Here is a 15,641-nt window from a genome sequence, read left to right as displayed (position 1 = left end):
TGACAGGAACAGTCATTCGAAGCAAAAAAGTCTTGTAAACATGGGCTCTGAAATGCATACCTTAAGAGCTATGAGCGCTTGTTCATCTTTGATACTGTGAAACAAATCTCTTCTACTTCAAGTTCTTCGCTTTCCAGCCGCGCTTGATTAGCTGAGCGGTCTTAGGCGCTACAGTCATGGACTGTGCGGCTGGTCCCGGCGGAGGTTAGAGTCCTCCCTCGGGCATGGGTGTGTGTGTTTGTCCTTAATTTAGGTTGTGTGTAAGTTTAGGGACTGATGACGTTAGCAGTTAAGTTCCATAAGATTTCACACACATTTGAACATTTTTTCTTCGCTTTCCAGTAAACAGGGGCTCTGAAGAGTATGCCTGAAGAGGTATGACGTCTTGTTCATCTTCGCTTCTGCGAAACACATCTCTTCTACTGAAGAAGTACACAAAGCTCATGTTTACTGGACTTTTTTGTTTCGAATGATCGATCCTGTCATACCCTTAAATATCGACCTCGTGGGACACAGTGTACATGTTTATGAGGAGGGTCAACTGCCAATCCCTGCAACAAGTGCCCACCCTCTCCAGGTCTTTCTCTATTTCGTTGTAATTTTCTAGCTTTCCTACTTCTCTTTACACAACAGCACCATTATTAATGCTGTGAAATTTGGACACGTCTGGACTCAATTTTGCGTCAGAAGATTTCTCTCCGCTAAGAATGACGCTCTGTGTTCCATTTCGTAGTAACTCTTCATTCCATCACAAAGTTAGTCTGGTAATCCGTACGCTCGTATTCTGTTCATTAGGCGTCTGTGTGGATCCGTAGGGAACGCATCCCGCGGCCAATGTTTGAACCGAGGGGATGGCGGAGATGCGAGTACATAGGGGGCGTGGAGCCTGACCGCTAATGGTGACGTCTGCAGGACTGGCCGCCGCCGCCGCCGCCGCCTATATACGGCGCCGGCCGTGGCCAGCCACCAGGAGATGGCCACCCGTCAGCGCCCGCGGCCACCCATGCTGCTGCCGCTGCTGCTGCTTCTCGCCTCCGCCCTCCAGGTATTGTCTCTGCCTCCTCACACAGGCGTCATCACATTAAGCCACTATCACTTTCTAATCTTATAAATACATCGTATGCTTGGAAGTTTATTATAAATATGCAGGTTTAATTTCGGCCAGAATGGCGTTCCGACACCTTCCAGTTTTTTTGGAACAAATCAGCACTGGAGATTTAACATAGTACCCCGGAATTAAACTGAGAAGTAACTATAATAGCTGAGATTCGCTCCTTAGTTGTGATCGGCAAATATCGGCAATCTTCATGTAGGGCTGTATTTTGTTTACGACTGCCAGGAACCTCAGAGATCCACAGAATAACCAAGCTAAGTTGAACTTCGTTCATATTATATGGACATTTGTATTCAAGTGTGTTGTTTATTTGCAGTGATGAATACGAACTTAGATCAGTTCATAGTAATACCGCCCAATTTGTAGAATACTAACGATATTTATAGCATTTACTAACATCTAACTTGGTATCTCTCACGTCACAACGTGTTTCGGTTTTGCTGACTTTTCGGGAAGTCGGAATTGTACGTGATCCCGAGGGGCTAGGAATTTTTTCATCGTCATTCATCGCTAAATGCTTTATTAATTAATGCTGGGTACACGCTCACCGAGCAACTACAACCAAACTGTTTGAAGTTTGTGGCTGGCAGCAGCTGCAAACATGACATCATAGCCACGAAGACTGCCGACTTGTGCCGATACGTGTCGAGCGGAGCTATGGGGCAAAGTGACTCTGGGGAAAGACACCTGTTGTTTATATTAAATACTGTGAGTTTATTGTTTAGATTCCAAGAAACTACGTTTCATAAACCTGAATTTCAGAACTGTATTTTGTAAAAAATGATTTCTCATTGTATGCTTTAATACAAGTTTTTAAAAATCGAAACTTGTATTTTAATGACTGCAGGGGAGGAGGGGACGGGGCGGAGAAAAGGGGGGAGGGTTATATGGTTGAAGAGATGCGTTCCGATACCTAAAATTTTAGAAATTAAGCACTGTAAATCTCTATAATAATATCATCAGCTCAAGATATTTACTCTCCTTATAGAGGTCTACTCATTTTTTGTTATAGCTTTTTGTAATCGCCAAACCTTACTACGTTTACTGAATTCTTCGTCGCTGCTTGACCTGATGTTCCGCAAATGTTATTTATTTGATCGCGAATTGGCTTTCAGCTGCTTAGGCCATCGACAGGTAACAACTCAATTCCGAAACCACCGTGGCGCGTGACTTATAGAGATATTACCAATATAGCTACAAAACATACATGATGAGATTCAGATGCTTACAAATGAAAAGAATAATTTTTAAATATTTTAGGGTAATCATTACCTTGAACAAGAAATGAAAAAATGGGATTCACTGTTGAACTCAAATATGATTTAACTGACGGGAGAAATATTGTGTTTGACCACTTGAAACTAAGCTAGCAGTCCACGCCCTTCTTGTAAACAATATACAAATAACACAGAACGCAATCTTAGTTTTAAATGATCCAAAACAATTTCCTTTTACAGTTACGTAAACGTTAGATTTTAATAGTAGTTTCACTTTCTCTTCTCATTGTTTGTTAAATATGACTACTTTCATACGGTATAAAAAATGGTTCAAATGGCTCTGAGCACTATGGGACTTAACTTCTAAGGTCATCAGTCCCCTAGTACTTGGACCTACATAAACCTAACTAACCTAAGGACATCACACACATCCATGCCCGAGGCAGGATTCGAACCTGCTACCGTAGCGGTCGCGCGGTTCCAGACTGTAGCGCCTAGAACCGCACGGCCACCCCGGCCGGCCATACGGTATAAAAAAGCAATATTTTCCTCCTGAAACCTCTGTATTTCATCATGTTATGTATCTTCTGTGGCTGTATCAATAATTAATTCATTAATCACATGCGTTTGTATTTATAGTTGCGACATTCAGTTATTACCTTACGATGGCATAAGAAGCTCAAAGTCACTTCGTCATCAAATAAATAATTAAACAGCCAACTGGTTGCACATAAACGGTGGGTACATTGGCCTAGGTTTCGATATCTACTAGGGGTGTCTTCATCAGAATAATTTATTCAGAATAATTTATTCTGATGAAGATATCCCTAGTAGGTATCGAAACCAAGGAAAGTGAACCTACTGTTTATGTGCAACGAGTTGGCTGTTTAATTCTATGTTGAAACTAGTATACGGTTGCTAAATAACAGCCTTGTTCAAAACTGTAAAATAAATAATATTTGCAGAACATATCGAAAGTGTTTCCTTTTTATATTCGTCAGTCTGTAAACCCTTCCTGTTTTGTCACTTTGTGTTCTAATCTTGTCATATTCATATACATTTTGTGCCTAACGTAATCGACAATTTTTTGTACATTTTCAGGATTTCTCTATCCTCACAATAATTGCTTCCTATTTCAGGGAATAAATCCTCTTCAGCTACAGTTGAGTCTGTTTATTTATTATATCGTAGCCAGTTTCGAGGCTTACACCCTTATAATCATCATCATACAACCTCAACAATTGCAAAGAGCCCAAAAAGTATGAAAATAAAACTAGAATTGCATCTAATATAAAGCTGAAAAACCTAGATAGAGCCATACATCCAATAATAAAATAATCATCATATTACATAATTCCATACCATTATTATATATGGGAACATAAACTGAGGGCACTGTCTTCAGTTTGATGTTAGGCTTGGGTACGAACACAGCCTGTGATTTCTTTCGCTTGTTGTGAAATGTAAATTTGGCCTTCGTTTCCATTTTTTTTAGGCCGCTGCACAGTTGTTAGGCCTTTATGATAAAGAAAGTCAATTAAAGAAAGAACAAATAAATGAAGTAGTCACCGTAGCTGTGGAAGTGTTATTTCCTGAAATGTTATTAACTGCGTAACTACAAAGTTTTTTCCTGGAAGAATAGAGAAGATTATGAAGCATTATAGGAAATGAATTTCCATAGGCTTCTTTCACTGCCTCATATTTCTGGTACTTCTTCGTTTAGTATCTTACCTGTCGACCTACACTTTCAAAACGACTCTCTTGCACTACTTTTCAAAAGTTTTCAGTTTGTTTTCTACAACTTTTAGCTATCGAAGTTTCATGTTTACTCATTTCTGTGCTCCAGAGATATGGATTCAGACTCTTCTTGCTCAAAGACGTATCAATATCTTGTACTTGTGTACCTACTTTATTGCAGATAGTTCCTTCGGATACGCCGGTCTTCTTTTGATGTCACCCTTTTATAGGTTATCTCGCGTATTTCTTGCATTCGAGATAGGAAATTGCTTCCACTGTTCCTTTCTCAGTTTTTTTTGCATTTATCAAGTACCTATTGTCCTTTCTACTGCTGTTAATCACTTTTTTCCTCTACCTTGTTTTTTCTTATCCCTAATCCTGTACTAAGCAGGTTGCCCATATCGTGCAACTGTAATAAACCTACCATATTTTTAGACAGTACAGCTATGTCACTTGTTGTGTCAAAGAGTCGTTTCTGCCTGCCTTGCAATTACTTTTTTCCTGGTTTGAAACGTTCTTTGACTGTCTTACTTGTGCCTTCGGCATAGAAGCTAAGCAATAATAGTGTTAGACGGCAAATCTCTATCATTATACGCTCAATGTGACTTCGCACTTTGCTCGGGGTTTGCTGGGATCGATTCTCGCCTCTGATGAACAGTACTTTCTCAGGGCAGGCGTTATACAAAATTAACGTACATCAGTGTTTCTACGAAATCACAGGAAAGTCTTGATGGTAATTATCATTTAAATGATTTTATGTAATCGAAACAGACATCTTGTTGCTTAAAATTACAAAATACGACGGTAAAAAGCTACTGTGGACGGTATTATATGCTGACTAAGTTAGCACATTTCTCAACAAGAATTCATCTACTGTTTACATCTTTCGACACACTTCCCTGGTACTCACGTTTAGTATGAAAAGATTTAGTCCTCAAAACATGTAATAAGGAGTTACTTCTTTCTAACGGATTGAAATGTAGGAAAGGAAAGTTAGAACCTGGGTTTTGAGCTGGGAGCTATCATGGTTCAGCTTTGTAAACGTATTACCATTCCGTTCATCAACAGTGGAAACAACCATCATTTTTCTGGTCTCTATTTCGTTACTGAACTTCCCGTTCCATCTTTCTGTTACTTGTAATTATTAACACTCCACACTTCATGTAACGGATACACAGTTTTAATCGCTATCTGTCTATTAAAACTGATTAAGAAGGCCGCGTTCAGTATGATGGACCTTTCTTATTAATTACCTTTGGGAGTAAAGTTCCGCCTGTTATATAAATTGCCATATTTAAGAGACGTCATTACACACTAAGCAAGTGTGTTAGAAATATCTGGCCGGCCGCGGTGGTCGTGCGGTTCTAGCGCTGCAGTCCGGAACCGCGGGACTGCTACGGTCGCAGGTTCGAATCCTGCCTCGGGCATGGATGTGTGTGATGGCCTTAGGTTAGTTAGGTTTAAGTAGTTCTAAGTTCTAGGGGACTGATGACCTAAGATGTTAAGTCCCATAGTGCTCAGAGCCATTTAGAAATATCTCAAAAGAGGTATGAAGTAGGCAACGTAGTTTGGTGGACATCGGGCTTGATAAACTATTGTTTCTCGGTTAAAGTTTTGTTTTGGATGAGTAATAAGAACCGAAGGGAGGCGAGAATGAAACTTGGTACTGGCACATGTCCTACGCCTCTCGAATTGCACCGAATGGGACTACGATCTTGACGTCCGCGTTTGATGGACTGGATCATCAGCGACACTGTTTTATGTTTTCACAATAGTATGTAAGGTCATTTAGATATGTCTGGAGGGAAGTATTTTTTACCCTCAATCATCATACCAGGTGCCTTGTAGCTGACAGCCCTTGTATTTTTACAATTTTTCGACGTCAGGCCTGGAATCATATGTGGCGCTACGTACGTATTTTAAAGTGAAAAGTGACGACAGACTATTTTTCAGTTTCTGGGAGAAGTTTAACATTCTCTCAGTACTTGGATGATTGAAACTAGCTTAACTTAAGAAGTCCGTTGCTGAAATCAATAACACTTCTCCTTTGTGCCTACGTTTGTTCTGGAAACAATAACTTTGTTTCTCAAGACATTTTTTAAATTGATTAATCTGGTAGGCGGTGTCACCCAGTTTCATCAGCACCGTGCAAATGAGGAACATTGAGCTATAAAGGATGATTCCATGATGATGTTACAAACTTACAAGGGTGATGTGGAATGGTAAATCTATCAATACGAGGTAAGGGACACCGGTACAGAAACGACCGAGTCGAAAGTTCGAAGCGAAATTGTTCTGATACCTCTCGCAGTGGAATACATGCAGGGTGAAAAGTATTTAACCGACAAAGTCTGGGATGTTGTAGGGGATATCAAAACAAATATTTTTCCTATGAGGAGTATTTAAGCCGGTAGAGGTAGATTTCTCTGGTCGCAAATTAGTTAAACCTATGAACACTTTTCCATTTTTTTTTAATGATCAAGAGACAACACACTAACACAACTCAATTTCCAAAACAAATATTTTTCCCTAATGTCAATTTTTCCTCTGAGGAGTATTTAAGCCGGTAGAGGTAGATTTCTCTGGTCGCAAATTAGTTAAACCTATGAACACTTTTACATTTTTTTTTATGATCAAGAGACAACACACTAACACAACCCAATTTCCAGTTACATTACATTTTCAAAAATGCTTCCATTGACACGTAAACAATGGTTACACCGTCGGATCATGTTCTGTCTGACACGGGCAAAAACCCCAGGAGTATCCTGAATTGCTCCTGCCGCTGCTACTATCCGGGCAACCAGATCCTCTTTTGATGCAACAGGAGTTGCGTAAACAGGGTTGCGCATCTCTCCCCACACAGAAAAGTCCAGAGGGGACATATCTGGGGATCGAGCAGGTCATGGTACAGGACCACCTCTGCCAACCCACGTTTCTGGGAACCGTCTGTCCAGGAATCGACGCACACGACGACCGAAATGTGCCGGCGCCCCGTCATGTTGGAACCTCATCCGTTGTCTTGTATGGAGCGGGACGTCTTCCAGCAATTCTGGCAATGCTCTGGCGAGAAAATTGTAATAGTGGCTGCCATTTAATGGCCTAGGTAGCAGATACGGCCCAATTAAACAGCCCCCAACAACACCGACCCACACATTAACGAAGAACCGCAGTGATTGAAGGATCCCGTTCCACGTGCTGCAAGACAGCTTCCTCAAATTGCAGCCTTCTTACCGTGCGACGGCGTCCCTGTCCAGGTAATCTGCTAAATGACCCGGTCTCACGCACACGTTGGAACACAGCAGCAAAGGTCGTATGATGCGGGATACAGCGATTAGGATATTGTTGTTGATAAACCCGCTGTGCAGCTCGTCCGTTGCGGTGCGCTACGTAGTACGCACCAACCAAATCAGTCTACTCACTCCAGGTGTATCGCTCATGTTAGTAAACAGAGACAGTGTACTACTACACTGGTGGACAGCAGTTGCCTACAACTGAAGAGCGTAATGCGTCCTCTAACAACTGAAGATCGTAATACGGCCTCTAACAACTGACGAGCGTAATACGGCCTCCAACGGTTTAAATAATCCTCATAGGAAAAAAATGACATTAGGGAAAAATATTTGTTTTGATGTCCCCTACAACCTCCCAGAGTTTGTCGGTTTAAACACTTTTCACCAGTACTAATGTTGCTAAGACTATAGTGTGGGAAACTTTCTGGGATGGAAGTGTGGACCAAAGCAAGAAAAAAGCCTAGTGAAAATGGGCTCTAAAATGCATACTTTAAGAGCTATGAGCACTTGTTCATTTTATATACTGTAAAGCACAACTCTTGAACTGAAAACTGTTTTTCCCCATATTTTAGGAGGAGGTATTATGCACAAAAACAAGAAGAAATTTTCTAGTAAATATAGGCTCTAAAATGCATATCTTAAGAACTATAGTTTAGACAAGAAGAGAATAGAAGCTTTCAAAATGTGGTGCTACAGAAGAATGCTGAAGATTATATGGGTAGATCACATAACTAATGAGGATGTATTGAATAGAATTGGAGAGAAGAGAAATTTGTTGCAAAACTTGACTAGAAGAAGGGATCGGTTGGTAGGGCATATTCTGAGGCATCAAGGGATCACTAATTTAGTATTAGAAGGAAGCGTGGAGGGTAAGGATCGTAGAGGGAGACCAAGAGATGAATACACTAAACAGATTCAGAAGGATGTAGGTTGCAGTAGGTACTGGGAGACGAAGAAGCTTGCAGAGGATGGAGTAGCATCAAACCAGTCTCTGGAATGAAGACCACAACAACAACAAAATAAGAACTATGGGCCCTTGTTCGGTAGAAGAGATGTGTTTCACAGTAGGGAAACAAATAAGTGCGCATATCTTTTGAGGTACATACTTTAAAGCCTATATTTATTGGACAATTACGTCTCGTTTTTGTCCATACTACCACCTCTGAACATTTTCTGTCCAACAGCCTTAGCAACAACAGTACCGTTACATGTATTCCATCGTCAGCGGTATCAGAACTATTTTCGCTTGTAGCTTTCGTCTCGGTCGTTTCCGGGCCAGGGTCCCTTACTTCGGATACATTTACCATTCTCCACCATTCCTGAAAATCTGTAACACCATCAAGCAGTCACACTGTACGGTGTACCATGTGTGCCCCATATTGCTGCAGCGAATCAAACAACTACTCCAGGAAAACACATGTTCCGTCTGATTACAAGGGCTGGGAGCTGAAGCACGTGTCACAAGGGTGACTTGTAAGTAGTCCCGTTCACTTTGCCGATTTTGCATACCATGAGTGATGAACAGTATACGGTGGACAGAAAGACAGTGGAAAAGCTGCAATCGAGCACCGCGATGTCGCAGACGATCGATGCTGACATGATACTTTCTGCTGCCGACGACACACTCTTTGTAACGGCTCGGAAGACGATAAGCGCAGCGTAACCTAAGCGCTGGCTGACTACGATCCTCTCTCGACTGCTGCTTAACAACGACTTTCATAAAGAGAGCAATCCTCAAACGTAGCAGCTTTTCATGCTTTGTGATCTCCATGTGGTGACTGAAGCATCTCTTGTGGTTGTGTGAGTTGCACGTGTACTCAAAAGACGTGAGGGGGGCAGTGCCTCATCAAGAAAATTCGTGTATATGTGTGAGGATTAAACAGAAAGGGAAAGGAAAGAACTCACTCGGGAACCTTTAAAAGAAGCTGTGTCAGTATGGACATGCGCTAAGACATTAGTGAACATCTAATCTGGCGACGACGAAGCGTAGCAAACAGACGCTTCAAAGGGCGTTGTGAGAGAGGGAACAAGCAGAGCGTATTACATTTAGTGCGGTTATTAGAAGGAAGGCCAGCGTTGGCCGTGATTTTGAAGGTTTATTGATAGCAAAATCGATTTTCATTCACATAATGATCACCTTCAGTGCTATAGTGTACAAATTAAAACTCATAGGCACTGGTGCCAAGTTATTATCAGTAACCAAAGCTATGAAACGATCACAATTGTGAAGATGTTCATTATGTGATTGAAAATCCATTTTGCTGTCAATAAACCATCAAAATTACGGCCAACGCTGACCTTCCTTCTAATTTCACGTATATGGTCGTTGTGCATACAGCACTCTATGGAGTTGCCAGTCAATTTAGTGCGCTTTTTGTTTTAGCAGTGTGTATGTTAACAGGGACAACAAGACACGAAGAAGAACCAGGGCTACAGCGCCGCACTGACTGCTTGCTACAGTCATGCAGGATCGCTGCTCACTTGTCAGTCTCTGCTGTAGCACCTGCTCTTCTTCGTGCTTTGCTGTTCCCATTAATACACTCCGCTAAATCGAATATCGCACTATACTGCTTTGGGAGCCTCCTACCGGATAGACACATGAAATTCTATTTTAAAATACGTTATATTTGCAACGAGGAAAAAACCGATTTTTATTCTCGGCCATAATGGCTATGTTTGTAAACCGTGACTGTGTGGGATGATTATTTATGTGTAATTTCTGCTACCAGTCACTTTTTTATTTTTTTGTTTTATGTTTAATCCAATATAATACAACGCGTTTCGAACATGTTATGGTCACCTTCAGGCGTTTATACATACATACATACATACAGAGAAATGTTACTTAAAAATAAGTCGTCTTAAACTAGATTAATATAGAACTCTTTGTCGATTGTTTGTTACTGTAGCGGCTGGTGTGGCATTTGGGGGGGGGGGGGGGCACTGGATGGCCAGAAATCGAAGGCAGTGATGTCTTCTGCTACTTTTCTTGCTTGTGGTTGACTATGTATGATATCATGGCCTGATTTTTTTTTTCAGTGGACGGTGGGCTATTCACGAAATGCGTGAAGAGTAGTACTTGATCAGGCTGACTCTTCTAACACGTTGCAAAACTAAATTGCAAATATCTACTGAAACACTTGAGAAAATGCGCCTGATGACTTTTAGGAGAGTCAGCTAGTACTTAGCTAATTCCTTTACCTCAGCCCTCGTCATCAGCTACCCACAATGACTTAAGCACAAGCCCGAACGGAATCTTCTTCTTTTAAGGTTTTCCGATTTAATTCTTTCCTTGCACATTCTGTCAAAGCGTCATAATATTAGCTCCCGTAAATTTTCTGTGCTTTATAAATCTCGTCGACTTGAATCTTCATATGTCTTCTACTGATGATTGTTAATTTCGTTAAACAGTTAATAACTGTTTAGCACAGCTCTGTCGAGTTTATTTTCTAGTTCCTTTAAGTTTATTGTTTTAAATACACGATAATCAGTTTGTAGTTAGTAATTTTGAGAGATGAGTGTAACACACGTCAGCAGCTCACATATGCTACGAGTGGTGTAACTAAAATTCACAAGTGGCAGCAGAGAAAACTAACATAGTAATTTCGCAATTGAAATGTTACATGACGACTGTTACAGATATAGAAGTTGGTGTATCGAATGACGCGTGGCTACTGATCGGTACAGAACTTTGTATGTTTTTGAATGAAGTCATTTCACTTTACATGTCGACTTCCGAATGCGGGCTGACTAACATAATAACTGTACACCTTGACTACCCAACCACGATATATTACGTGCCACCTATTTACAGATGCTCGTGATACAGAGCTTACAAAATATTGGGGTACGAAGCTATTGCTGTTTATAGTTTCACATAAAAGATAGAAAAAGTAAAAAAGGAGATGCATAAATGCACTATCAACGAAGTAAATTTGCATAACAATAAACTGTATCCTCTTAAATTAGTAAATATAACGGTTCTCTTTTCTGAGGCTCAGGTTTTGGCATACACCTGGCTCTACAAATGCCCGTCAAAAATTTACTGAAAGTTAAATTTACTGATTCGATGTATTTTCCAAATTAATATGTTATTTTAGAAAAGTTATACTTTTTGCTAATCCTTAAACAAACATTAACTAGCGGTATGGATTCTGAAGTGTACTTAGTTTGCTTGATTAATATTGCGAATATCTCTTTAAATATAATTTTGTAGTATAAACTAATTGTACCATTATCACCAATAGCGTGAAAACTATGCTGTGTGTAATAAAGTTTAGCGAAATACAGCTTGTTACAGAATTAGGATATTTCAGTTACTCAATATCCTGTTTTATGTATGGATTAGAAGCCAGGACAAAATAATTTGAGTGGAATGATAGTGAGTCAATCTAGTCCACCTTGTTACGTTTCAGTAAGCACTGCTGAATTCAATGTTGAGCGCCGCGATCCCAGTCACCAACAACATCATCAGTCAGATGTCTCACACTGCTGGACAAAGCCGTTATTTCGATTATCCATGCATTTTGTTTGCCTCCGATACGGATCCATAACGCTGTTGCGTTTTCTGTCACCTGTCCACCATCCAGTAGGTCAAGGTTACCTTGGAGTTCAGGTGAGGCCTCAGTTGTCCCTCTACCATTTACCACTAATCCTTGTGACTCTAAATCCTTTAATACCTTTCCTTGGCGTCACATTTGAAATACTTCCTACTTTTCTATGGTCGAAATTTTATTTCCGTAATGTGCTTTAATGGAATTTTAGGTGTTTTTGTTTATTCTAATTGTAAGTATTGATATCATTGGACCTCTTTTGCTGAATTGTTTTTCACCTTTACCAACCTTCTGGCGGCGTATTCCTTGCTTCAGCCATATTATCTACTCCTGTTCACTTCATCTAAAGCTTCCAACACTTCTAGAGTGTTCTTCTCAGCTTTGATGTTTAGTAAGTCATTATTCTTTTGCTACTGTTCTTCATCAATTTCTTCTTACATTTGTTTGATCTTGACATATTATCATTACCACCAGCAACACTGTCCGAATAAAAGAATCCGGACACCCTTCCCTCACCTGGAATTGAGCACAGTGGGCGTATGAGGCGGATGCGCAGCATAAAAGGAGACGCGAAGTATTGTGTTGTCAATAGAGAAGCAAACGGTGACGAGAGCTCAGTGACTTCGAACATGGATTAGTCATTGGATGTCACATGGCTAACAAATCCATCAGAGACAGTACAACCTTTCTAAAGCTGCCCACGTCTGTTGCTGGATGTAATCGTGAAACAGAGATCCGAAGGAATAGCTAAACCAAGTCCAGGCAGAACGTAGTGTACTGATAGACGGGCACCGTCGAACATTGCGGGAAGTGGTTGAAAAAATCCCATTAAATCTTCGGTAGGAATCACTCGCGAGCTACAAAGAGCTATCAGCAGTTCAGCTAGTACAATTACTCTGTGTTGGGAGTTAAAAATAATGGGGTACAACGGTCGAGCAGCTACTCATAAGCCACACATTTATGCAGTCAATGATAAGCGACGCTTGAGGTGGTGTAAAGAGGAACGCCAACTGGACAGCGGAGGACTGGAAGCGAGTGATTTGGACATATTGACAACACGCTATACCCTGTAGCAATCCGATGATAGTGTTTGGTTTTGGCGAAACTCTGGAGAACCGCACCTGCCACCACGTGGAATGCGAAGAGTGAAGTATGGAGGTGGTCGTGTTATGCTATGTTAGTGTTTGTCGTGTTAACGATGTGGTCGCTTTATTGTGCTTAAGGAGAGACTAAATGCGGAAGGATAAGGACGAATTTTGTAGCATTGTGTACTGCGTAGAGTAGCGGACCAGTTCGGAGACGCGGGTGTTTGTATCAGCGTGACAATGCATCGTGTCATAAGGCAGCCTCTGTGGGGCAATGGTTTGTGGACAATAACATTCCTGAAAAGAACTGATCCGAACCTCAACACAATGGTACACTTTTGGGATTTAGAGCGTCAACTTCTGTACAGACCCCAGCGAACAACATCACTATCTCCTCTGATTTCATCTCTTGGACAATAATGTGCTGCCATCCCTCTGTAGACAACTCGGTGAGAGTGTCTCCAACAGGCGAAGGATGGACAGAGACAATGTTAATGTCCACTAATAGATGTCCTATTACTTTGGTCCCATGATGTATTTAACATCAATTATTGGATAAATGCTTCCTCAGTAGTTTGTCACAGAATACGTGTTTCAGCTACACGCATCTTTGTCTTTTCTTATCTCTTGGAATCCTTGGTCCATCTGCAAAGTTCATTCACCTGGCTGCATGTCTCACCCACACCCTTTTTATCTTCTGTACAATCGTAATTACGTCTTCCATATCAGTCTGTTCCCTGTTCTACTTGTTAGGTCTCCTGTCTCTTCCAGTAATTTCAAAGATGCATCTCTCAGTTACTCACTTCGCAACTCTAAATTTTTCAATTATTTTTGTATTGAAAGTGTATGTCTTACTGACATAATGCCAGATTTACGGGAAACCAGAACACAGTTCAGAAGAACTGCTTCGAGCGTTTTAGAGCTATAACTATTATTTGTAAAAACATGAGCATTTTTGACAAGATAAAAACTCACTAGTAGACGAATGCTACTTTTCATTTAAGTGCAGTAAAGTGCAGTTCCCATGGCATTTCGAAAACAACAAACGATTAACCATTACGCAATTTAAAAATAGTCTCAGAATATCTCTAACAGTTTTCAGTTCCATAACGAAAAGGCTGTGAAAATTACTGTCACACAATAAATGAATTTTTTGAGCTCATCTATCAATTATAAAATGTTACAAACGAAAGAGTCATCATTCTATCTAATTTCTAACTGCAGTTGCATCAACGAGTCTCGAAATATGTTTAACGGAACTGTGTCGGAAACTCTGTTGGCATAATTCTAAAGCTAAGGTTACAGATTCTAATCTTATCTTTTATACCAAAGCTGCGACTTAAAGTTTTGGGTGCATTTCGTCTGTGAACGCTGATTATATCTAAATTTTTGGAGCGTTGTTCTCCATTTTCCAATACTTGATTTCTGTGTTTATTGCAAGATAGCCTACACTGCAAAACTTTGAACTAACTTTCCGGATACTACTTTAGATAAACCTTCACCAGCAGTCGGTAGGATAGGACACAAAAGCGTACTCTTCAGTGTAGAACAGAGAAGCTAGAAAAATGAAGATGAGTAGTTTGTCATGCAGTATGAGTCTGAAGAAAACACGAGTCATACATTCATACATTTTATAGGTAAGAGACGTCTCTACTATGGCATACAAAAGTATTTAATACTTGCTTTGTTTTTTACCAGTATGATCACAATGTGTACAGACTATTTAGCGAAATTTAGCTGGCTGCAAAAGTCGATTTTATAGATTCCTCAGGATGAGATAATTAACTTTACTGGAAAACAATTATCAATAATAATGATTTATTTTATAGTGGAAAATATGTTACATAAAGCAAGGACCATGAGTTCTAAAGTAAAATAGAGTTACTCCTTATGCCACCTTTTTTTTACGTGGGCTACTATAACGACCTGCTGGTCTTATGATGGCATTATCCTATCAAGCGAGTAAAAATGAATTTATGTAGGAGCGTGGTGCGGGAAAAACGACATGGGGAACGAAACACAGAAGTCAAAGCAATATGAGAGTAACGTTTTCAACTCTAATTAGACAATCCATACATATCATAAAAAATGGATGTATGTATGTGTGTATTTTGCACATCTCTTCCAAAACCACTTGACCGATTTCAACCAAACGTTGTACACATATCCCTTACTGTGACGCAAAAGTCACTGTGGGGATAAGACCCACTCTCATAGTTCAGAGATCTGACGTCATAACCAATGAGATGCGTGAAAAACTGCCGCATAACGCACGACCTTTAAATCTATTACTTCTTTGCTACTAACTCTATTCGCAACACATTTCGCAGATAATATACACATATGCTGCTGAATGTACCGACACGATTATATCATCACAAGACATATAATTCAAGAATAGGACGTCACGAGCTCTGCGATGCGTGAAAATTGCGCACCATGCATGGAGTTGTAATACGTTTATTCTTTATTACTAAGACACTCCTACAGCCGAGTCAGGTTACGGAAATTCATGACACCTAGCAGTGCTTTTGACATCTTTCAACTGCGACGCGCAAAGGACTCTAGGGGAAAAGAATAGCTGTCTGTAGAGCTACGAAAAGGCGTTGCCATAGAGACGTTTACGAAATGGCGTTGTAGAC

At 40.4% G+C, this 15,641-nt stretch overlaps 1 protein-coding gene across 1 annotated transcript in view; it reads left to right on the top strand.

Annotated features, from left to right (window-relative positions):
• Positions 1-973: 973 nt before the first annotated feature.
• The window catches only part of LOC126215087 (basic proline-rich protein-like), a 37,922-nt gene continuing 23,254 nt past the window's right edge, over positions 974-15,641 (top strand). The window contains exon 1 of the mRNA XM_049941770.1: positions 974-1,045. Within this exon, the coding sequence (XP_049797727.1) occupies positions 974-1,045 (72 nt within the window). The remainder of the gene's footprint in view (positions 1,046-15,641) is intronic.

Source organism: Schistocerca nitens, chromosome 1, assembly GCF_023898315.1.
Source record: "Schistocerca nitens isolate TAMUIC-IGC-003100 chromosome 1, iqSchNite1.1, whole genome shotgun sequence".
NCBI classification, from domain to species: Eukaryota; Metazoa; Arthropoda; class Insecta; order Orthoptera; family Acrididae; genus Schistocerca; species Schistocerca nitens.
Note: the sequence above shows the minus strand (reverse complement) of the source record. Positions and strands in the feature narration are given on the sequence as shown.